The sequence below is a fragment of the Bos taurus genome, chromosome 19 (genome assembly GCF_002263795.3).
Source record: "Bos taurus isolate L1 Dominette 01449 registration number 42190680 breed Hereford chromosome 19, ARS-UCD2.0, whole genome shotgun sequence".
In the NCBI taxonomy this organism is placed as follows: domain Eukaryota; kingdom Metazoa; phylum Chordata; class Mammalia; order Artiodactyla; family Bovidae; genus Bos; species Bos taurus.
In genome coordinates, this window is record NC_037346.1 from 34,761,924 (window position 1) to 34,785,705 (window position 23,782).

General features: G+C 55.3%; 1 protein-coding gene and 1 long non-coding RNA gene across 16 annotated transcripts in view; one reads left to right on the forward strand and one right to left on the reverse strand.

The window, feature by feature from the left end:
* Positions 1 to 4,078: 4,078 nt before the first annotated feature.
* Positions 4,079 to 22,562, reverse strand: LOC112442642 (uncharacterized). The gene is made up of 2 exons (XR_003030874.2): positions 22,387 to 22,562; positions 4,079 to 20,460 (listed from the first exon to the last, which is right to left on the reverse strand). It is a non-coding gene; the product is annotated as an uncharacterized lncRNA (long non-coding RNA).
* The window catches only part of PEMT (phosphatidylethanolamine N-methyltransferase), a 35,768-nt gene continuing 30,740 nt past the window's right edge, over positions 18,755 to 23,782 (forward strand). For 7 of the 15 annotated variants that reach the window (XM_024979672.2, XM_024979676.2, XM_015458679.3 and 4 more), the window contains exon 1: positions 19,408 to 19,858. In XM_024979672.2, coding sequence (XP_024835440.1) covers positions 19,700 to 19,858 — 159 coding nt within the window. In that variant the 5' untranslated portion in view covers positions 19,408 to 19,699. Of the gene's footprint in view, positions 19,030 to 19,407; positions 19,859 to 21,112; positions 21,182 to 23,782 lie in introns of those variants that run through there. The other 8 variants (XM_024979684.2, XM_059877772.1, XM_024979680.2 and 5 more) reach the window with 6 other exon arrangements.

The following is a 23,782-nucleotide window of genomic DNA, read 5'->3' on the forward strand; positions in this document are numbered from 1 at the left end:
TGCTGTGGTTGGTGTTTCTTGACCAAGCCTGTGCTCCCTGCCTTACATGTCCAGGCTCCGGGGTGCCCACATTACCCTGTAGGGACACACTGTCCCCCGTCTCATCGTGCAGAGGGGAAACTGAGCTTAGTGATGAGAGAAGTATCACAGACATGGAGGCCAGTGCCTGGCAGGGGGATGGGGCCAAGCTGCCTCAAGAGCTGCACTTTGGCATGGAAGCAGAGGGCCCCAAGGTCCAGGGTGGCTGGACCCGAGGGCCCGAGGGCCACTCCCTCTCAGGCCCACAGAAGGGCAATGCTGCAGCCACCAGGCTGTGTGTGTGCAGCCGCCAGGCAGCAGGGCCAGCTCCGTGGGAAGGGAACAGGGGACTGGGGGCGCCAGGGGAGGAAGTGGAAGAGGGGGCGGGGATGGGGGAAGGGAGTGGGAAGTGAGGGGATGGGGGGGCCAGGAGGGTCGCCATAGTAACGGAGCCAGCTCTGCTCTCAGGCCGGCCTGCCCCTGGGGAAGAAGATAAAACGTTTTCTATCGATTTCTGTCTGGAAAGTCATTGGTGATAAGCTCTTCCGGTGGAGACTGGAGGCCCAGCTGCTGGGAGCATGCAGGGCGGAGGCACAACCTGGTCGCTTGGGTGGGGAGGTGACCAAGCCAGCAGGGCGAGCTGGGCGGGGAGCCACCTGCTGGGCCCCAGTCTCCCCTCCCGCCTGGGTGGCCTGCCTCCCCTCTCCGGCTGTGGTGGGAGGGGAGGGGCCAGGGCCTCGTTGCGTGATGGACTGTGGAGCTGTCCACCTGTGCCGTCTCTGGGACTGTCAGCCTGTGTCTGCGGCTTCTTGCGCTCCACCGAGGTCATCCTGGAGGAGGCGGCTGGCTGCCCCCTGGCGTCGGACCAGAGGCCACAGGACCTCGACACCCTGATGCTTGCTGAGGGCTCTGGAAGAGGGGGAAGCCCCCAGTGCAGGGCCGAGCCCATTCACGTGTGTGCGTGTGTGTGCACATGCTGGGGTGTGGGGCACAGGTGTGTAGCACTCCCGTGCAGAGCAGGTGTGTACACCTGGCACAGACCTGGAGGGAAACCCAGGTGTGCCAGAAACAGCCTGCTTCCTTCCTGTCCTTAAACCGACTTCAGTCTTGTGCTGAGACTGCCTCTGGCTGCCTGGCAGGAAACTGGATCTCAGCAGGTGTCCCCTCCAGGGAGGAGAAGGTGTCGAGGCCACTCTGAGTGTGGCCACCTTGCCTGGCAGAGCTGCAGGCCAGCACAGGTGACCACCTCTTCCTGGCTGGCAGAGACACCAGCAAAATGGCCCGGGGAACAAAATGCCCAGCGGCCTGCCTGGGGAAGTGGGGGAGGGGTTGGTAACGTGCAGACAGAACTAGGAGGAGAACCTGAGTCTGATGTCTGGAGCCCTGGAAGCTGCTGCTCAGAGTGGTGTCAGCAGCCACTAATTAAAGGAAATAAAAAATGTTTTCTGTGGTTCCCAGTCACAACAGCCACAGCTCAGGTTTACACTACTGCTGTCCAGCACAACACAAGAGCCACACTCATGAATGGCGTGACCTGCCCATTCTACAGATGGGAAAGTTGAGACCAGACACAGCTCCCAGCCACTGGGACCTTCAGCTCCCCAAGGCTCCATCTGAAGTGTCCCCAGGGCGGCCTGGCAGAGTGGCCCTGGGCACCCCTAGAGGGACGTGGGCTTTGGGACAGTGATCCTGCCCCTGTGGGAGGTGGACACCTGACTCTGGCTGGCTGAGTGGCCCTGAGGCTCCAGCCTTGCCTCAGGCTTGGCACCTCACTTCTCGTTGGCTCAGTTTCCCTTCCAGGTGATGGAGACTGTGACAGCCTCCCAAGGCTGCTGTGAAATTTCCATAGGTTTATATGTGTGAAGTGCTCGGGACAGAGCCTGGGGCACAGTCAACACCAGTCCACCACATGACATTTCAGAGTTGCTGTCCTTCCCGCACAGAGAAACGCCTTGTGCTGTGTCCACGTGGCCACGGGTACCTGGGCTTCTCTCCCAGAGGCCAGGCTGGGACTCTCTGGGACTCAAACCCCTATCCTGTCCGTGCTTTAGCATTCACTTGACAAATGTTTGCTGAGTTTGCTCTTGGGAGTGCTAAGTTTGTATGATATAAATCTGGAGCTCTAAGGACCACCCAGACCAGGGAAAGCTGATCTGAGAATAAAGTAAGCAGCAGAGAGGGAAACCCAGGAGGCTCCCTGAAGTTGGAGAGCTGGATCCAGCTATTCCTGAAGCTGGTTTCTTTCCAGTTATGCTCACCAAATAATTTTTTTTTTTTTTGTCATCTTGCAACTCAAAGACTAATGAGAGGCCATCTCATCCAACCCCTTGCCCCCAGTGCCTGATCCTTTTCCATAGCAACTCTGAAAACTTCTGTTTGAACGCCACTTATAATGGGGATCTCACTAGCTTGCAAAGGGTGGCCAGGCTGCTTGCTGCTGGAGAATCCGTGCTGGTTGAGATGAGGCCCAAGGCAGTGGTCCAGTTTTCAGCCCGGCTGACTAGCTGCTGTGTGACCCTGAGCAAGAGACTTTCCACCTCTGAGCCTCAGCTCATCACCTGTGGCATGGGCTCCCTGGCAGTGCTCATCTGGAGGACAGTGAGGAGTCAGGGAGAGCACACATGTGAAGTGCTGGGTCCATGCTGCGCCTGGCACAGATCCTGGGGAGTGGGCGTCTTGCCCTGGAAGCGGATGAACAAGTATAGGTTCCACACATCTGAGAGGCCATCTTGTCCCCAGGAAGGGCTGGCACCAGAGCTCTGTGGAGAGCCTGGGACCATTGCCACAGCCCTGACACGCACTGCTCAAGTCCTTCCTGGCCGCTGTTCACACCCAAGCTGGCACTATCTGTTGTCATGGTGATGGAAGCCCATGCGGTCCTGGGCTGTCAGTCACCCTGGCCTGTGCTTGGGGGGCAGGCATGCGTGGTTTGTGTGCGCATGTGTACGAGTGTGTGAACAGAATGTCTGCCTGAGGCTGTGAGTGTGTACCCATCATGACATGTGGGCAGCAGGCATGCAGTGTGTGTTTCTGGGTCCCTGGCCGGAGGCGGTGTGGACAAGTGGCAGCTCAGGTGTCTGATCGCGGCCGTTGTGGTCACCCCTCCCCTTCTGAGCCACAGTTTCCTCTGCGAACATAGCACATTGTGAAAGGCAATCTCACCCGCTATTTCACATATTCATTCAGCATGTGTGTATTGAGGGCTGACTCTGCATCAGGCCCTGGGGACTCAGCAATCCCAGGTCCTCTCCTGGGCATCTTCAGTCCAAGGAGAGGTGGACAGACCAAGTCAGCTAACGAGTGCTCAGTGCGATGGGGGTGATGCGGGCAGGGTTTCCAGCAGTGGCCCGAGGAAGGAGGGACAGGCACGCAGAGGGAACGGCAAGTGCAAAGGCCCTGAGGCAGGGCTGCTGTACTGGAGCATCGTGGGCTCCAGTCTGAGGGGCTGTCAGGTCACAGGTGGTGATGGGAGCGGGGAGAGCGACCAGCGCTGTCCACAGGACTGGGCAGGCCAGGGCTTGGATGCCAGGCCGGGAGAAGGGGTTTAGTCAAGGCTAAAGAAGCCTGGACAGGTCTTCATGTTGGAAAGGCCCAGTGAGCCTGGGGGCTGGTATGGAAGATGAATGGCAAGGGGGGGTGGGCAAGAGGTCAGTGACAAAAGGTGTTGGTGGCAGACTGCTCAGGGTGACTCTGCTCTGACCCCTCTGCACTCTCTGTTCTCCTAGATGAAGTCAGAACCCTCCCAACTCGGTGAGAAGACAAATAACCCAGCTGAGATGAGCAAAGGTCTGAGTAGATGGCTTCCCAAAAAAGAGGTTCAGTGGGAACCATGCCTACCACAGCTGCCAACACGGCCACGAGGGAAAACGGGTAACACCAAGTTCCGGTGAGGATCCAGGGCTCGGATGGCGGGGGCGCTCACACGTGGCTGCGGGAACGTGAAATGTGCAGTCACTCTGGAGAACAGTCTGGCAGCTCCTTATACAGTTAAATATACACTCCCCATACGATCCAGCCTTTCCGCTCCTAGGTGTTTACCCGAGAGAAATGAAAACATATGTCCGCACATATGCTTGTGGCAGTTTTACTCATAATTGCCCCAAACTGAAAACAACCCAAATGTTCGTCAACTGGTGAACGGACGTGCCAAACGTGACACATCCATACAATGAAATATTATTCAGCAATAAAAAGGAATGAACTGTGGTGCAGACAGAGCTGTCTGTGAGCCTGGAACACACTATGCCGGGTGGAAGGAGCCAGATCTTGAGGCTGGAGACGGTGTGATTCTATTCACATGACGTTCTGGGAGCATGGAGATGGCAGGGACAGAGAACAAAACAGGGCCTGGGCGTGGGGGAAGGCCAACTTTTAATGCAGGAGACCCAGGTTCCATCCCTGGGTTGGGAAGATCCCCCAGAGGAGGGCATGGCAACCCACTCCAGTATTCTTGGCTGGAGAATCCCCATGGTCAGAGCCTGGCAGGCTACAGTCCATGGGGCTGCAGAGTCAGACCCAACTGAGCAGCTAAGCACAGCACACAACATAGATGCATGCACTAAAAACCGGTGAATTTAGCTGTATGTCATTACACTGTACAGATCTGGTCACAAAGGCTGATGCTGACCACTTCCTACCATTTGCTAGAGCCAGGAGGAGGTCCGGAGACACAAGCTTGGCCGCCGGGGCCTCAATCTGGCTCCGCAAGCAGAGCCATTTCTCAGTAAATGTTTGATCAACTGCTTAGGAAATGATTCCCTCCTCAAACTGAGGGTCCTTGCTCTCAACGCCTGAGGATCAGCTGATCAACCGATCAGACAAGTTGGGTGTGCCGAGAAGTTGTGTGTGTGTTGTCTGTGTGTGTGTGTGAGTGCACGAGTGTGCATGAGGCAGTGTTCCATGTGGACTTGCAGACTGTGGCGTGTGGCCATCACAGGGGATCTGGCTCACTCCCAGCACCAGGCAAGGTGGCATGGACACCCCACTTGCTTTGATGTCAGGGTGGCAGGAGACTGGCTCTGGTCAATGAAACGTGAACAGAAGTGAGGACACCACCTTCAGGAAGCAGCTTCAAGAACAGGATTGCAGTTCCCTTTTCCCTCTGCCCAGAGCCTCCCATCCTCACCAGGACAGAGTCCCATCAGCCTGGGCCCCGGGGTGACTCTGATGAGGGGTGTCTCCCAGCCCCTCGGGTCAGATGTGCAGCCTGAGCGAGAAGTCATCTCCTTTTCCTCCTTTCTGCCTATCTCATCCTCTTGACAGTGCCTTTCACAGAGCAGAGGTTTTAAATTTCAGTGAGGCCCAGCTCATCGATTCTTTCTCTGATTGACCATGACTTGGTGATGTATTTAAAAAGTCATTGCTCAGGACTTCCCAAGCAGTCCAGTGGTTAAGATTCCATGCTTTCATTGCAAGAGGTGAGGGTTCGATCCCTGGTCGGGAAACGAAGATCCTACATGCCTCCCAGTGCAGCAAAAAAAAAAAAAAAAAAAAGTCATTGCTCAGTCTTTGTTCTTTTAAGGCTTAAAAGTCACTGAGATCTCGGGGCTGCCTGCTATCACAGCACAGCCTCACCTGTCCTAACTAACACAGCAATTAGAACTGAATTGTCAAATTGTCACCTGGCTTACAGAGTCAGGCTGCAGAATGGACTGTCCAGCTCTGCTCTGACCCGGACAGTGGGGAACCAGGGACCCTCTTGCCACTACAGCAGCCCCCCAACACTCACAAGCCTGGACCCTGGAGACTGGGTGGCAGCAGCGGCAGCAGCAAATGCCCCTACCCTAAGGCAGGAAGGAGCCTCTTCCTCACTCTCCTTCCTGGTCTCGGGGCTCAGTGCATTGTATGGTCGGGGCAATTTCTAATCTGGAACCTAGCTGCATGGGATCAGGAGCAGGGAGGTGGAGAAGGAGGCAGGAACGGTGCCAAGGGCCCCTTGACTCTGGCCCACTGTGGGGGTGGGGAGGAGGGTAGCGCTACCAACAGAAGAGGCAGAGAATGAGGCTGGGGGTGACTGGTGGGAGGGAAGAACAGCCTGAGTGGGCAGGGGGCAAAAGCAAGAGGGAGTCAAGAGGAAGGGCCGGCTGAGGGTTGGCTCTGGAGAGGGAGGCTCTGGGGAGAGGTGGGGGGTTGGGAGATGATCCTGGCTGTGGAGGTTCAGCAGTGCCCACTCCCCCAAATTCATGTTCCCCTGGTCCCCCAGATGTGACCTCCTGTGGAAACAGGGTCTTTGCAGCTGTAATCAGGTAAGGATCTCAAGGTGAAATTGCCGTGGATTTAGGCGTGAATCCAATGACTGGGGGCCTCAGAAGGGGAAGAGGGGACACAGAGACACTTGGAAGGCCATGGTCACTGTCACTCCCGGTCACAGTCAGTCAGCGACCGCAGGGAACAGGGGCTGCCTGCCTGCATGACAGGGCTGAGGGACACTGAAGACTTCTCCCAGCATCCTGGCTTCCGGGCCTGGGGATTCCTGAAAGGGAACAGAACCAAGTCCAGACTGAGGGTTAAGGGCTACCACACGAGCCCAGCAGTCCCAGAGATGCTGTGTCCACTTGCTGGCTATTTACAGGTTTGCTGACCTGCCTGTGACTGATTCTCCATGCCGGGCCTCTGGGAGTGAAAGCGGGCAGGACCCCGGGCATCACTGGGCTGGCCAGGGAAAGAAGGCACGTGGCTGCCTCTGTATCTCCTCAGTGACAAGCCTGCTGGTCGTCAGCACTGAGGTGGGGAGAGGGCTGCATGGGGCCCACTGGTCAGAGGCACCCCGAGCTTGAAGGGCCTACCCAGACTGGGACCTTGGGTGGTGTCCGCGAGGGGCAGAACCCCAGGAAGCCTCGTCAGGAAGAAGGTAAAGAGGAACCAACCAGACAGTGTTGGTGACCAGGGCGAGGCAAAGTCACGGGAACCGTTCCCCACGCCCGCCACCGCCACCCGGCGGCCAGTGCCGAGCATGCTCCAGCTGTCCACCAGGTGGCGCTGCAACCCTGGCAATGACTCCCTCAGTTTCCAAAGCGCTGCTGACGCCCGGGTTCCATATGCAGCCCTCATGTCTGCTCTCCCAAGCCGAGCTCACCTTCTAGCGGAGAAGGCTTGGCAACCAGCCCAGGGTGAGCCACCAGGAGGCTGCAGAGTCGGGAAATGGGCCCGCCCGCCTGGACGCTTAACTTTGGCGCTGCCTGGGGCTCAGGATCTGATGCTGAACGCCTGGCCAGCATACCCCGCCGGCCTCAGCTTGCTCCCAGCGTTTCTGGGGGCGGCGGCCACCTCCCACAGAAGTCACTGCTCTGGAGCCCTCATCTTGGAGTCTGCCTCCAAGGACACCCAGCCTGAGCCCCATGTGGGCCAGGGCAATTGCATCGTGGCCCGGTGGGGGTAGGGAATGGGTAGGGGGTCTGCAGCAGCTGCAGGACAAGCACTTGGTGTTGATCTGGGGACAGAGGTGGACACGGCCCGAGGGCTCACCTGCCCGGGGCAGTCTCTAGTCACGGCCAAGGGGGCCGATGGTGGTAGTGCAAGGACCCTAGGGTGTGATCCTCTCGGCACCTCATGGCATTGCCCAGTTCTCCTGCCTGTGAGATAGCCAGGGCTGCCCCTCTGCCTCCTGCAAACCTGGCCCCCAGATCCTCACTTGGACCACCCCCAGGTGTGAGTGAGCAGATATGCTTACCTTCTAGTCGATACACATCCCACAGAAAGGACCTGAGAGTGGACGGCACACCTCCCAGTGAGCACTGTGCGTGTCCTCCTCCTCCCAGCCATAAAGGTGTGTTTAAACACTTCTTTTGTTTCTGTGAGGTCAGCCCAGAGCTGGAGCTTGTCGTCGTGGTGGTTTGGAGGGGTCAGCTGTGGCGTGGGTGATAACAGCACAGCGATGGGTGGGAACGAACTGGTCAGGTTCATAAACCAGCCGCTGGGTGTTGTGCTCACATGTCACCTGGACCACCATCTCAACAATCACACAAGGAGGGAACTCCTATCACCACTGGATCGATGCGGAAACCAAGGCTTAGGGGGATTTGCTCTGGTCACACAGCTCAAGGGCTCACTTCCTGCCAGCTTTGTTCTGAGAAGTTTACCTGTGTTGATATTAATACACAGTTTTCCCAGTGAGCCTAGGAGGTAGGTGGTGCTATCATCCCATTTTACAGATGAGGATACCGAGGCACAGGGCTCACGTACAGCCAGGGAACAACAAGCTGGGGGACCACAGAGCTCACATCTTCACCCCGACAGCCTTGGTGTCCTGTCTGTGGATCAGGGAGACGACAGAGCTTCCTGAGCTGGCTGAAGGGCCCAGTGAGGCCCTGGTGCCTGGATGAGCCTAGGTCAGCACCTGGCACACAGTAGGTGCCCTGCCCCCAGCCGCTGTCGTTACCCTGGCCTCATCCCCAACCCCTCTCTCTGCTTCCCATATTTGTCTAAATGTTGTCTGCCTGGAAGCATGTCCTCCCGCCTCTGGCTATTTTTAGGTCCGTTTCTTTAGAATTCTGGATTCTACATGTAAGTCCCACAGTTATTTGTCAGGAGATGTGACAGCTGCTCAGATGGAGTAACTGGGAATGCTGTGATTATTCTGCAGAATCCACTGCCCCAGCCTTTGCTGGGCAGTGACTCACGGACCATCCTTCTGTCTCCCGGGGACACAGTGCAGCTTCACCGAGTGACTGGGTGATTGCTGGAAGAGGCCTCCTGGACAGGTGTCGAGGATACACTCAAGTCTTCCTGGGAAGATGCACAGGACGGAGCTGCAGGCGGACGGGGGAGGGTAGGCAAAGAAGCCATGGACTCTCCTCTGGCTTACCCCCACAGAGCCTCAGGCCTGGGAGGAGCAAGCGTGAGGGAGAAGCGGACTTCTTAGTAGCAGCCCCAACTATAGGGCTGGAGACTGAGGCGGACACCGTTGGTCTCATTCCTAACACCTATTCCTTTTGTGCTCACAAAAAACCTTGATTAGTTTTTGATAGAGTGCTCTAAGCCAGTCATGACCATTTTGTCATCAAATTTCCCAGTTTTTCATGCTGGTCGTATGACCCAGTTCTGGCCCATCAGTCCTAAAGTGACAGTATGCTGGAGACATTTCTGGGAAAGCATTTGCTTACCTGATGAAAAGAGGTGCAGCTACCGCAGCCCTTGACCTTTCCTTTACCTTTGGCTTGCCTGGAACCCAAGTGTGATGACTAGAGTTATGGCAGCCATCTTGTGACTGTGAGGTCAAAGCATAAGGCTGAGAGGTCAACTGTATTAGGGATAGTGGAGTCAAGATTCCTATGCTAGCAACTTCCTGTTTCTAGTTGTGGGGATAAAAGAACTTCCTATCCATTTGTTTGCTTCTGTTGGTTGTAATTTTGTATTTTGCAATTAAATGTGTTCCTCCTGATACAGACATGAAGGCCAGGTGGGCAGCTCTGAGGCCCATCTGTGCTCAGAGGTCCACAAACAGCTCCTGGGATGACCCTGGGCTAAGGCCTCTGCTGGACTTTGGTGAGGTGGAGTGATTCAGACCCACCCAGACTCACCCCTCAGGGTGTCATGGGCCACCAAAAGAGACAAGTTGTGTAACTGATCTGAACTGTTCCCAGTTTTCAGGGGCAGGAAATCCCTTTTCTTTTGGAAATCAGATTTAACTCTACCTTTGTGCTCACGTGCCAGGGTTGGAAGACCTGCCCAAGAGTGTGATGGGGGTGGGGTTCTCAGGGTCAAAGCGGGGCCCTAAAGCTTCAGCTGAAAAAGCCCAGGGACCTGGCCCTGCACACGAGGCCTGTGCAGATCCAGTGAATGTCTGGTCCGGGTCTGGGCCTGGTTTACACCAGCATCTCAGGGGCTCCCTGCATGGATGGGAGTGGAGGGCAGGAAGCCGCACAGGGTTGCCCTGGGTGGGCCTGCACGGGCCAGACAGAAGGCAAGTGGGGTACCATCTCCTCTTTCTCCTCTGCTGGGAGGCGATCACGTGCCCCCGCCCCTGTGCCCCTGTGCCCTGGATGCACCTGCATCTCCCAGTGAGTGCCCACAGGACCCAGGACTGCCCTCGCCCTACCCACACCTGGACAGACATCTGCCCGCGTTGGAAACTTCCTCGACCCCCTGGCTCTGGGCCCGGACCTCGCGTTGTAGGAGGCTGAGCAGCGTCCAGCCTCGGTGTCCATGCCACACCTCCCAGCTGTGGCAACCACGGACGTCTCCAGACTGTGCCCAGTGTCCCCTGACTGAGAGACCTGGACTTGCAGAGGGTGGAACTTTGGAGAGAGAAGGCAGCTGCCTCCTCCCCCTGGTGGGGGTGCAATGCGGGGGGTCAGGGCTGGGGTACTCTCCCTGCGCCTACAACAGGAGTAGGAACACCAGGATGGCAGTTCATTTCCCAGAAAGTCATAGATAACACAGTAACTGAATGAGATCAGCATTGCGATGGGGTCTCCAAAGGGCTGGAGGTGTCGCAAAGGCAGGGCCAAGGGCTCAGCTCCCGGGGACTTCACTTAGGTCTGAAGGCTGGGGAGTTTGGGGGGAGGGGGGACTTGGTGGGTTTGCAGGGACAGCAGGTGCATTCTGGGAGCTGGAGGTGATTTGGTGTGGGTGGAGCCAGCATGCGTACTGGGGAGCCACCCCTCCAGGAAGCCCCCTGCTCCCTGGGTCTGGTCTCCTCCTCTCTGTCCCCGCTGTCTCCTCCAGGTCCACCCTGTGAAGCCTGCTTACCCTCAAAGCCTGGTCCTTTGTCCACTGTGTCCTAGGCCCTCGCATACAGTAGGTGCTCAGAAAACTGAATGAACGAGTGAATGAACCAGTGAATGAAGGACGCCACTCATGGCGGGTCGCCTGTGCCACCCTGTGAGGCCTGGGTTTCTGTCTGAGTGGTCGGGAGCCACTGCAGGGCTCTGAACAAGGGCCACCTGCTGTCGGCGGAGGATGCTTTGGAAATGGGGGAGGGAGGCTGGGAGGCCAGCCACTTCCATTGTGCAGGTGGGAGGTGATGAGACCTGAGCCCCAGAGGAAGTTTCACGAGGTGAGGACTGATTCCTTGTGGTGGTGTTGGCAGGGGGTGGGGGGGGTGGGTGAGGAGCAGAGGTCGCTGGGTGGGGGACCAGGGAGTAGAGAGGGCTGGGGGTGAGGTGCTGGAAGATACCACTCTACCCAAGGTGAGGAGCTCGGCAGGTGGAAGGAGTCTGGAAGAGAAATCTAATGAGAAATGGAAAATCAGGAGTCAGTCATGTGCAGTGACTGGCAGAAAAAAGCACGTATATAATTCTATTTTAAGAGATACTGTAGCTATTTCTGTGTTCACAGGAAGCGGCAGCGGCACTGATGCTTAGAGGAAGGGCAGCTCTTGGCTGGGAAACACTTTCAAGAGCCCCGGATTGGGTGGAAGACCTTGGGTTTTCCTGGAAGCAACCTCCCAGGGGAAGGACTGATGCTGGAGCTGAAACTCCAATACTTTGGCCACCTGATGCGAAGAACTGACTCATTGGAAAAGACTCTGATTCTGGAAAAGTTTGCAGGCAGGAGGACAAAAGGATGACAGAGGATGAGATGGTTGGATAGCATCACCGACTCGATGGACATGAGTTTGAGCAAGCTCCAAGAGTTGGTGATGGGCAGGAAAGCCTGGTGTGTTGCAGTCCATGGGGTCGCAAAGAGTTGGACACAACTGAATGACTGAACTGAACTGAACTGAACGTCCCAGGGGAAGTCGTGCTCTATCCTCCCTGGATATGGGGGAGAGGGGCAGCCTGCACAGCAGGGGCTCGTGTCCGGCGATGGAAGCTGAGATATCCTGCCTTCTGTTTTAAGACTCCGATGTGTGATTACCCCTTACCTTGGAACTCGATAATAGGAAGGCAAATAACTCAGTTAAAAATGGGCAATGGAGCTGAACAGACGTGTCTGCAGAGGAGATGTACAGACGGCCAGTAGGGCAGGAAGAGATGCTCAGAGCTTTAGACATCAGGGAAACACAAACCAAAACCACACTGAGGCACTGCCTCACCCCTGTGAGAACGGCAGTCATCACAAAACCAGGGAGCCGGCACGGAAGATGTGGAGAAACTGGAACCCTTGAGTGCTGCGGCTGGGAACGTGAAGTGGTTCAGCAGCTGCAGGAAATGGTCTGGAAGCCCCTCAAAGAGCTAAATACAGAGTTGCCACGTGACTCAGCAATTTCCTTGCTGGAGCACATCCAGGAGAAATAAGTGTCCATTAGAAAACACCTCTGCATGAATGTCCACAGCAGCCCTGTTCACAGCCCCGGCGTCCATCAGCAAGTGATCAGAAACATGTGTCCAGCCGCATGGTGGGATGTCTGTCGTTCAGCTATGAAAAGGACTGAAGTACAGACACCTGCCACCATGTGCGTGAAGCTCACAAACATGGCACTCAGTGGAAGAAGCCAGACGTAAAAGGTCTCCTGTCGCCTGGTGCTGTTTGTATGAAATGTCCAGGACAGGCAACCCCCCGGAGACAGAATACAGACCAGAGGTTGCAGGGGTAGAAGCAGGCCAGGGAGTGACTGCCAACGGCTTCCCTGAGGATGCCAAGGATGTTCTGGAAAGAGAGGTGATGACGGTCACACAACACATGAAGGTGCTGCTGCTGCTGCTAAGTCGCTTCGGTCGTGTCTGACCCTGTGCGACCCCACAGACGGCAGCCCACCAGGCTCCGCCTTCCCTGGGATTCTCCAGGCAAGAACACTGGAGTGGGTTGCCATTTCCTTCTCCAATGCATGAAAGTGAAAAGTGAAAGTGAAGTCCCTCAGTCATGTCCGACCCTCAGCGACCCCATGGACTGCGGCCCTCCAGGCTCCTCCGTCCATGGGATTCTCCAGGCAAGAGTACTGGAGTGGGGTGCCATTGCCCTCTCCGGATGAAGGTGCTAGAGCCACCTAACTGTACACTGTTTTTTTAATATATATTTCTATTCCATTATGGTTTGTCACAGGATATCAAATATAGTTCCTATGCTATGTAGTAGGACCTTGTTGTTTATCCATCCTATACATACTGTTAATAGTTTGCATCTGGAAGTAGTGTTATTTTATTCATTTTTAAAATTTTTTGGCCGTGCCACGTGGCTTGTGAGATCCTATTTCCCGACCAGGGATCAAAAGCACATTTGAAAGTTCAGAGTCGCATGCACACTTTAACATGGTTGAAATGATTGCTTTTATATCAGTACAAAACCATTTTTTAAGTATATGGGAACTGTCTGTACCTTCTGCTCAAATCTTCTCCAAACCTAAAAGGACTCTGAAAAATAAAGTCTGTTTAAAAAAGCAGAACGGAACATGAAGTGGCCATGAGCAGGGTGCACTCCTGTGGCTCTGTGCCCCACGGTGCCACCTGCAGGCCTCTGGGTGCCGGGACACTGCACGTCCACTCAGGGTCATCAACGCTGGAGGAGCCTCCCCAGTGCCCCAGCTCACCCTGTCTTCTTCCTGAGCTTCCCATGGTCAGCAGAAGTCATCTGCCTGGAGCCAGATAAAGGGCTCCCGCCTTTGACCCTCATGACAAGCTCATGAGGACCTGGGGCCTGGGGAGGCCAGGACATCCTCCTGGGATCAGTCAGCAGGTGAGTGCAGAGCTCATGTGCCTGGTCCCTGCAGGGCAGGAGGGTGCTGCTGTCAGGTCAGCTCCCAGCCTCTGGACAGCAGTGCTCTGAACCCTCGCATCTCTCCGGAGGAGATGCCTGTGCCCAGAGGTCAAGCTCGAGCAGTGGGCAGGGCAGCTGGATGCAGGCTCGGAGGACACAGCACTGAGAAGGCACTCTGGCCCCGACACCACCAGACAAAACCCACTCGAGGGCCGGTCTACATAGTAGGACAGTGGGTGGAATGCTGACAGGGCCTCGGTGTTAGCCGTGCTCTGGATCAACCATAAACCTGATTCTGACATGACTGTATCGAGGTTTCCTAGCAGAATGTTTTTGTTCTTAGGAGATATTCAGGGAAGGGTTTAGGGGTGAAGAGTCTGCTACATACGCTCAAATAGTTCATATAAAAATAACTTTATGAAGGGACTTCCCTGGTGGTCCAGAGGTTAAGATGCCATGCTTCCATTGCAGAGGGCACAGGTATGATCCCTGGTCGAGATTCACATGCCGAGCAGCACGGCCAAAAAAAAAAAAAATGCTGGGGAATGATAAGGGGTCAATCCAGGTGAAGGATATGGAGGTGTTTATTTCATAATTTTTGCAAATTTTTTGTGGGTTGGAAAATTCGCAAGGTAAAAACAAACTTTAATCACTTAAAAAATTACAAAGACCCAATTCATTTAATTAAAAAGTTCAAGTATTTGCTGAGATTGAAGCTCATGGGTCTTTTGGAAAGAAGGCCCAGGAGATGCGCTGGTAAATACTGCAAATTAAACAGTATTCTGATCAAAAAGAAAAGCCCATGGGAAAATGGCCAGCATCACAAATAATGGGGGGAAAAGCAAGTTAAATAAGGTACAATTATTCAACTATTAAATTAACGTAAGTGTGTTTGGAATACTAAGAGTCCATGCTGACGAGTAAGCCAGGCCCAGGCCTGTGGATGCAGCTGGACTGACTGCGTCCTCTTAACTCCTGGGGTCCCTTGCTAAGGAAACGGCCCTAAGCCAGACCCCACACTTCGAGCCAACCCTGCACACAGGCCCTGCCGAGCCTTAGCTCTGGCCAGGGGCTTCTAGCCCCTGCTCTGCCCCCTTCCTGTGCATGTGCCCTCGGGGCGGGCGGCAGGGTCTTCAGCCTGAAGACCTGCTGGTGTGCCCGTCGTCCTGAGCTCTGGGCCAGGACTGTGGGTTCCCGCACCTGATCAGCCCCTGGAGTCCCGCAGCCCTCAGAAGACCCAGTGCTCTTTCCCAGCCCCTCTCCTAGCTCCTGGAATCTGGAGTTAAACAGGAAAAGCTGCTTTTCCTAGAGTCTCCTTGCTGCCCCCACCCCCGCACGAATCACTCCAGGTAAAGTTCTTGTTGGTCCCTGGACACCTGGCCCAGGTAGAAGCACCTGGAACTCATCACTGGGGTTTAAGTAAAATGTTTTGGTTAGTTTCCAAATGTTGGGATGTGAAAGTCACTGAGCTGTGTCCGACTCTTTGCGACCCCATGGGCTGTATATGTATACTTCATGGAATTCTCCAGGCCAGAATACTGGAGGGGGCAGCTGTCCCATTCTTTAGGGGATCTTCCCAACCCAGGGATCAAAACCAGGTCTCCAGCACTGAATAATGATTCTTTACCCACTGAGCTATCAGGGAAACTGATAGTTGTCTTCCTGTTTTCTGGCTTAATCCCACTGTTTGGGAGAATAAACCGTGTGATCACAGTTCTTCCAATTCTGCTGAGATTTGCTTTATGTTCCAGTGCTTGGTCGATTTGAGGAAATGCTCTGAGTGACCTTGATAAGATCACATGTTCTTCTGCTGATGGGAGGAGGCTCTGTGGGGACCAAACCCTATGGGGTTTTCCCTGACCTTTATGCTCCGTTACCAAGGTAAATATTTTAACCCCCACAAGATATTATTGTTCAGTTCAGTTCAGTTCAGTCGCTCAGTTGTGTCCAACTCTTTGCGACCCCATGAATCGCAGCACACCAGGCCTCCTTGTCCATCACCAGCTCCCGGAGTTCACCCAGACTCACGTCCATCGAGTCAGTGATGCCATCCAGCCATCTCATCCTCTGTCGTCCCCTTCTCCTCCTGCCCCCAATCCCTCCCAGCATCACAGTCTTTTCCAATGAGTCAACTCTTCGCATGAGGTGGCCAAAGTACTGGAGTTTCAGCTTTAGCATCATTCGTTCCAAAGAAATCCCAGGGTTGATCTCCTTCAGAATGGACTGGTTGGATCTCCTTGCAGTCCAAGGGACTCTCAAGAGTCTTCTCCAACATCACAATTCAAAAGCATCAATTCTTCGGCGCTCAGCCTTCTTCACAGTCCAACTTTCACATCCATACATGACCACAGGAAAAACCATAGCCTTGACTAGACGAACCTTTGTTGGCAAGGTAATGTCTCTGCTTTTGAATATGCTATCTAGGTTGGTCATAATTTTCCTTCCAAGGAGTAAGCGACTTTTAATTTCATGGCTGCAGTCACCATCTGCAGTAATTTTGGAACCCAAAAAAATAAAGTCTGACACTGTTTCCCCATCTATTTCCCATGAAGTGATTGTTACAAACATCTAATATCAGATTTACTTTCTCGTGCTCTTCACTCCTTCCTGCATCCCCAGGCTCCCAGCTGGGATCCTGTTCCCTCTTTTGTCTGAAAACACCTTTTCTTTGCCTCCATTTTTGAGGGATAACTTCCCTGGACTGAAATGCACCTTTGACCGTCGTCATTCACTTGTGTCTTTGACGAGAGCTGACTGGTGCTGAGCGTGTGCAGGTGCAGGACATGCCCTTGCTCTCCAAGAAGAGGGGGACGCGTGTGCATGGAGCACAGGGAGCAAGAAGGGCTGCAGAGTGGCTGTGCCTGAGCCACATGGGACCTTGGAGTGAGGATCACGCTCTGCCCTCATTCTTACAGGAGCAGTGAGGCTTTTTGGAGAAGACACAGCTTTAACTGGCCCATGATGGGGGTAGCGGCATGTGTGAAAAGGAAGCAAGAAGAGGGCAGAAACAAGATGGGTTTGAGCACTGAGTGTCTGAACCAGTGCTGGCTCCATCAGGGGGTCCCAGACTGGGCTTCCTGTGTCACCTGCTCTAGGCTGGCAGGTTCCAAGCCCGCCATTCACTCAGCTGTGTGATCATGGCACTTCCCACGTGAGTCCACTTCCCCTCCCTCTCTCTTCCCCTCCCTCCCACTTCCCCTCCCTCCTATTCTGCAGCTCAGAGAAAACAGCACTGGGCTCTGGGCCTGCAGCTCTGCAAGAGCTCAGATTTCTTAGCTGGTCTTTACAGTTAGATTTCTTCTTCTGAGAGTCAGAGAAGGTTGATCAGTCACTTGCTGGAGGCCACACAGACAGGATCCTTCACCCTCCCCATTCCACAGATGGGGTCCGTGAGGCCCAGGGAGATAGTTTCCAAGGATGCTCCAGACTTGGGAGTGGCTGAATGATTCATTCACTCATTGTTTACTGAGTGCCTGCTTCGTGCGTGGAATTAGGAAAGAGCCAGGTGCCAGGGAGAGTTGTGTAGGAACAGACAAAACCCTGCCCTCTGGAAGCTCATCTTCTCCTGGGTAGGGGGGAGGGGGGACTGACACTATACAGAATAAATAAGTAAACTAAGTCCAACTCTTTGCGACCCCACGGACTGCAGTGCACTAGGCTTCCTGTCCTCCACTGTCTCTTGGAGTTTGCTCAAACTAATGTCCATTGGGCTTCCCTGGTGGCTCAGACAGTAAAGAATCCACATGCAATGCGGGAGATCTGAGTTCGATCCCTGGGTTGGGAAGATCCCCTGGAGGAGGACGTGGCAACCCACTCCAGTATTCTTGCCTAGAGAATCCCCATGGACAGAGGAGCCTGGTGGGCTGCAGTCCATGGTGTCACAAAGAGTCCGACACGACTGAACCGTTAAGCACAACATGCATTAAGTTGGTGATGCCATTCAACATCTCATCCTCTGTCGTCCCCTTCTCCTCTTGCTCTCAGTCAGACTGATTCCGTGAACAGAATGGAGACTCAAGAGTAGGGAATGGTTTAGGCTTTACCCAAGGCCACCCGTTAAGCAAATGTTAGCTTTAGTAATAAAAGGAGCCAGGTGCTCAGATGCAGGGCTGCTGGGGGAAGGGACAGTTGGAAGAAATGGCCATTAGCTTTGATCCTCTACCAGCAAAGGTCAAACTCCTGGCCAGAGAGGTCATCTGGAGACGTTTGCCCTGGAGCCTGTGACGGTAGCTGCTCATGATAAACAGCTCTGGATATGTGGAGAGGTATCTAGGGGTAAAGAGAGACAACCCCGGGGTCGGGCTGGGGGAGAAAGGAGCTATTTGTTAAAGCTCCAGAAACAGGGACTTTGGGTCGGAATCTGGAACAAATATTTTGTCCACAGAGAAGCACGCTGCCTCAGAAGTGACTTCTGTGTTTGCCAGGGATGCGGGAGGAAGCATAGCCCCTGAGAGAAGTCAGCCTGGGTGGCTTCCCTGCAAGCTCAGACTGGGGCGTTTCAAAGGGCCAGGCCGGACTTCTGGCCCCAGACACCTTCAGCAGGATGTTCCTGACCTGAACAGTTCCGATCCACCAACTACACTGGAAGCTGAGTCTGGTTTCTGAGTTTTGGAGTGCTCCTTTCTAGGAGGGGTGGAGGAGTGGATTCAGCTGGTTGTATCAGCTGTGCTGTGATCTCTGACATTTTCTTTGTTCCCACATAAACCAAGCGCACAAAAACTAATTTTCCTGGCTTAATAAAAGAACAAGGTGGGGGCGGGGGGAAGGAACGGCCACGTGGGGAGAAAACTGGGGCTCGGGTGAAATGGACTGTGGTGGGTAGGGAGTGCCCCCTGGGGGCTCTCCCCCTTGGTGAGCTCCCCAGAATCGGCTCTGGTTCTGGCAGGCCCTGCCTGGACACCCTGCACGAGGTGGTCAGTGGGCAAACCAGCCCTTCAGCACCTGCTGTGCACCCAGCCCAGCGGTGGCCAGTGGTTCTCAAGCACTTTCCAGGAGTCAGGTCCTGTGCTGTGGGTTTTACCAACAGGTACCTCACTTGTGCTTCTGAGGAACTGACAGCTGCCCACAACCACGGAGTTGGTGTGTGCACCAATGCCAGCGTCCTTCCTGTATCATGGTGGGCCTGCCTCTGCCCCATCCCAGGGGTGTTGTGGAAGTTGCACATGATTGGGCACACGGTGGCAGCTCACAAATGCCCTGGCCTGGCAGGTGCGGGGTGGAGGGGAAGCAAGGGAGAGAGGCGTGGGCTGGAATCAGATGGCTTGCCAGGCTCCCAGGTATGTGGCAACTAGCTACAAAGAGGGCTCTCTTGGGACCCAACCAGCCAGTAACCCACCTACTTTTCAAAGCCTGTTCCCTCCCACTGTCTCCCCCACCACTACTCCAGCCTTTCCAGGATTTCTGAAGGACCCCTCCTGTCTCCTAGCACCTGCACAGGTGAGTCCCTTCCTACCCCCCAAATCTGCATGTCTGGCACCTTCTCCAGCGCTATGGCCTCCCTCGGGTCCTTCCCTGAGCATTCCAGGGCAGTGCCCCCTCACCTCCCCGTTTTGCATCCCAGCTTGCAACCATTCATTGCTGCTCGGCTGTCATACCCCAGGGGACAGTGAGGGCTGCCCCGGTGAGTGCTCGAGGGCCACTGGAGGAGGGTCGCCGACTGGAAGCGGGAGGTGAGGGGCGTTCCCACCCCTCAACACTCCCCCTCGCGCCACAGTCGGCCCCCGGGAGGGACTAGGGGCTGAGTCGGCCAAAGTCCAGCTCCTCAGGGGCTAGGCAGCACGCTACTTAAACTTACGACCCGCCGCTGGCGGCCTCCAGCCAGACGACGGCCAAGAACAGGAACGCCAGGTCAGTTGGCTGACCGAGTGGGTAGCCAGGGGCTGGGGGTTGGGGGCCGGCAAGCAAGGTCCCCGCGGCTGCGTGGCAGCCTCGGGACCGGCCAGCGCCGCCGCGCACGGCCCTGGGACTTGTAGTTCTCGGCTCCGCGAGAGGCTAGCGCGAGCCTGGGAGCTCGGCGCTGCGCAGGGACAGGGACTACATTTCCCAGAAGGCCGGGGAAGCAGGGTCACGGCGAAAGGACCCCGGCCGGCGGCGCTTCTCGGGCCCGATGGGGCCGGTTCTGGGTGTCGGGGGCTTCCTCGAGGCCCGAGCGCGATCCCTGCAAGGCAATCCGCGGCCAACGAGTCCGGGCCGGGCGGGGCCCGTGCGCAGCTCGGTGGCTGCGCCGGACTGCTGCGGAGGCCTTGGCAACCTAGACTTCAGGAAGGTACCCGGCGCGGGGCGGGAGGGGTGTCGCGGGCGGGGCCTCTTCCTACGCCGGGGGGCGGGACCGCCGTTACCAGGCAACGGGGGCGGGGCGCCGGGGCGGTGTCTAGGGCCCCGCGCCTGGGCGCGTACACCTGTGTACCCCCGGGATCTCGAGGCTCCGGGAGGGCGGCGCCCGGAGCCGAGGCCAGAGGACTGGCCTCCTCCCCGGTGGACTAGCGGGGAGTTCGGGGCCTGCCGAGCCCCGCGCGGGCCGGGCCGGGATGGACTGGGCGGACCCGGTGCTGGAGACCCTCTGGCCCCCGGCCCCCTCCCTCGGAGCCGCCTCTGAGACAAGACATACACGTTTCCGGAATCTGCCACTCCTGGTGGAGCCCCAAATAGGTCTCTGCTCGAGGCCACCATTTGTGGTCCATTCGTTGGTACCGCTGGTCTTGAGCGAGAGCAGGTGTCCATCGAAGAAAAACGCACAACCTGAGGGTTGCGAGTTATGTTCTGTTGAGGGTCTTCTTGCGGACTGGAGCCCGGGAAAGAGCCTCTTAGTAGCTCTGAGAGACTGTTCCAGAGAGGTTAGGGAGGAACCAGGATATATAGAAGTTTTTGCTGGAAAAACAAAACCCCAAAACATGTGGTGGAACATCAAAAGATTACTGGTAATCATGTGCGCACACACACACAAGAAACAAACATCTCTTTCATGATTTTAGCGCATTTCTGAATCTGGGATGATGCAAGAGTCTGGGTCCTTGAAATTATTCCTTAGATCTCATCCTGTCTGGGGCCAATCTCCTGTTTTTCTCCATCCTAAACCCCCTCAGGGCACACCTGGGTTGGCAGCAGTGGCCAGTGGCCTGATGGGGGCAACTTTTGTTGCTTACTGGAATGGCAGGTGACATTCTTTGTGGGCTCTCACTGACTTTTCACTCTAGTGAGCCTGGAAACCTAAAATTCTCTCCTGGAGATAAAATTGGACCATGTTTTAGAGACTGGCTGGTGGGGAGGGGGACTGCGATCCCAAGATAGCTCATCCCCTACCTAAGAAGGTGACCTCTGATCTGAGCTCTGACAGATAAGCCAGGGGGTCAGGTTCTCTGGTGGAGGGCTGGCAGAGCCAAGGCCGTGAGGAGGTGGATTTGTTCCGGAACAAAGAGAAGCCTCACGTCTGTCCCCAGGAAGTGCTGGACAGCCCAAGGGGATGGGAGGAAAGCAGAGGAGGGGAGGAAGACTTATTATTTCAGAGAACTTTCCGTGAAGTGCTGGGTCACTCTGTGTGCCTTGGGCGGTTCAGAGCGAGCTCTCCGGTGTAATGGGCACCCAGATCCAGGTGAATGTCACCAGCTGCCCTGGGAGGACGAATGTTCCTGATGGCGTTAGAGGTCTTGAAACCCATGAGGTCCATGGCGTGCCGTGCTTTCTATCCTAGCAGATCTCAGATGAGAAGGGCAGAGATCTTGGAATGCCAGAGGGGACCCTCGGGATTGCCCAGCCTGGGGTGGCTACTTCACGGATGAGAACTCCAGGTGGAAGGATGGGCACCGTTGACTAGAGGTGGGGAGACCTTCAGGGCTTTGGGCAGTGGAGCCCCTGCAAGGTTAAGGTCTGAGCAAGGCCTGGCAGTGGGGGAGGAGGAGACTTCCTGGGTGTGTGCAGGCAGGTCTCTTCTGCTATTTCTCCCTTCCCTCTGGGGCTGTGCAGTGGGACTGATCTGGGAGCTTTCAGGAGATGGGTCAGGGTGACCCTCTCTGGCTAACATTCCGTTTTCCACCCCTGCCCATGTTGGTACAGTTAAGCTTCCTGTTGCCAACAACATTCCACGTTGTCTATTTGTGCCGCTTGGCAGCCCTCCTCCCTCCTCTGTCAGAATCTCTGGTTTGGAGAGATATTGTCCCCGGGATGGTTTCTTTGCATCCGACACATCTGAGCTGCAGGCTGGCAGCGAGCTGACCCAGCCCCATCCGATGGCCAGGGCAGGGGTGGTGGTCATGGTGAAAATCCAAACTCCTCTAGTAGCTACAGTTTAATAACTAAGAAAAAATCAGTGAAGTTACTTTTAATAGTATATTTGACCCAATACATAAAAAAATGTCGTTCTGTCATGCACCACCGCACGATCCCAGTGGCTACACACCTGCTGATGTGGGTGCAGTGCCCTTGACCAGTAGCTCCTGGGCCTGCTCCAGTGGGTTCGGAATCAGGACTTTGTTTTTAGCATAGAAAGTAGCCCCCCACCACTGCCGCCCCCTGGGCTGAGGACTGTCCCTGCTGCAGCCTCATTGACCAAGGCCCTCTCTACCCTGAACTTGGCTCGGCTCCTCCTTGGCTCAGCAGCCGCGTGAAGCCTGCTGACTGGTGGGAGATGGAGCCAGACAGAAGGGCTCCGATGGTGCCCCATGGTGTCAGCTTCTTGGGGAGCTTGGGTTGCCAGGGCACAGTCGGGGACTCCGCTCATGCCCATTTCCAGGTGGTTCCCCAGCCCTTGTCCCTTGTGAGCATGGGTGGTATAGGTGTCCAAAGGGCCCCTTCAGTTACCTGCTTTGTAAGATGAGAGCTCTGTCAGCTGTGAAGTTCAGGTGACCACACTGAGGGTGGGTGGTCTTCAGAAGGCAAGGTTCAGGCTGCGTCCAGGCCATGCTTGGGGGCCGGGCCTCTTGGGCTGCACAGTCCCTGTATGTGACTGCTCTGTGACCATTTGGGAGGCAAATCCCAGGGGTGCGGGGCATGTCGGAGCTGCCTTCCAGGGTGAGATGTTTGCCTACTACACAGAGTTGTTTTTCAAATTCTCTTGGCGTTATCACATTGGTCAGAATAAACATCAGGCCATTTCTTTGGACAACTTATTCTGTTTATTCTGTGAAGTTCTCAGTGTTTTGGGGTGAGAGTCCAGACCTTTGGCAAGTCATGTCAATGTACAGAGCATTGGTTTCTCCTGCCTCTGTTGAGATGGCCGTATGGCTTTTCCTCTTCTGTCTGTCTGTGTGGATGTTGGTTGTCGCACCAGCCCCGCATTCCTGGCGTGACCCCCAACTTGGTCCTGATCTGTTCTCTTTGTATACATTACAGGTTTTGAGTTTCCATCATTTTGCTGAGGGTTTTGGAGGGCTGTGTTCATGAGGAGTATGGTTTGTAGTTTTCTTGTAGTGTCTTTGTCCGGTTATACCGTTAAAGGAATGCAAGCCTCTTAGTGGGAGCTGGGAAGTGTTCTGGGAGAGACTGTGCGGAATTGTGGTTCTTTGTTCCTTAAATGTTTGGTAGAATTCATCACTTTGCTGACAAAGGTCTGTCTAGTCAAAGCTATGGTTTTTCCAGTAGTCATGTACGGATGTGAGAGTTGGACCATAAAGAAAGCTGAGTGCTAAAGTATTGATGCTTTTGAACTGTGGTGTTGGAGAAGACTCTTGAGAGTCCCTTGGACTGCAAGGAGATCAAACCAGTCAATCGTAAAGGAAATCAGTCCTGAATATTCGTTGGAAGGACTGATGCTGAAGCTGAAACTCTAATACTTTGGCCACCTGATGCGAAGAACTGACTCATTAGAAAAGACAGGTTGCACCTGTTTCCCCCACTTATCCCCCAGGGGAGGTGGTCACAGAGGCCCCCTCTGGTCCTTCTAGAGGGTGGGAGGGAGCCCCCAGCCCGGATTGTCTGCTGCCTGGAGACCTTCTGTGCCTGGTGCCTGATCGAGGTCATGGCTGCCTTAGTACAGAACTTTGTGGCCCTCCTTTGTGCGTCTGCGCTAGTGCGGGGCTCACAGCACTGGTTTCCTGGTAAATGTCTCCTGAGTTGCTTGGAGGCCCTGAGATGGAGGGTCCTGCTGGAGGCCGACACACTGTCTCCAGCCTGTGCCCTGCCCTCTGTGCTGAGCGGTACGTGGGTCCCACCTGCGGTCGATGTGACTTTGACTCCTGGGCCCCTGCTGTTTGTTTGG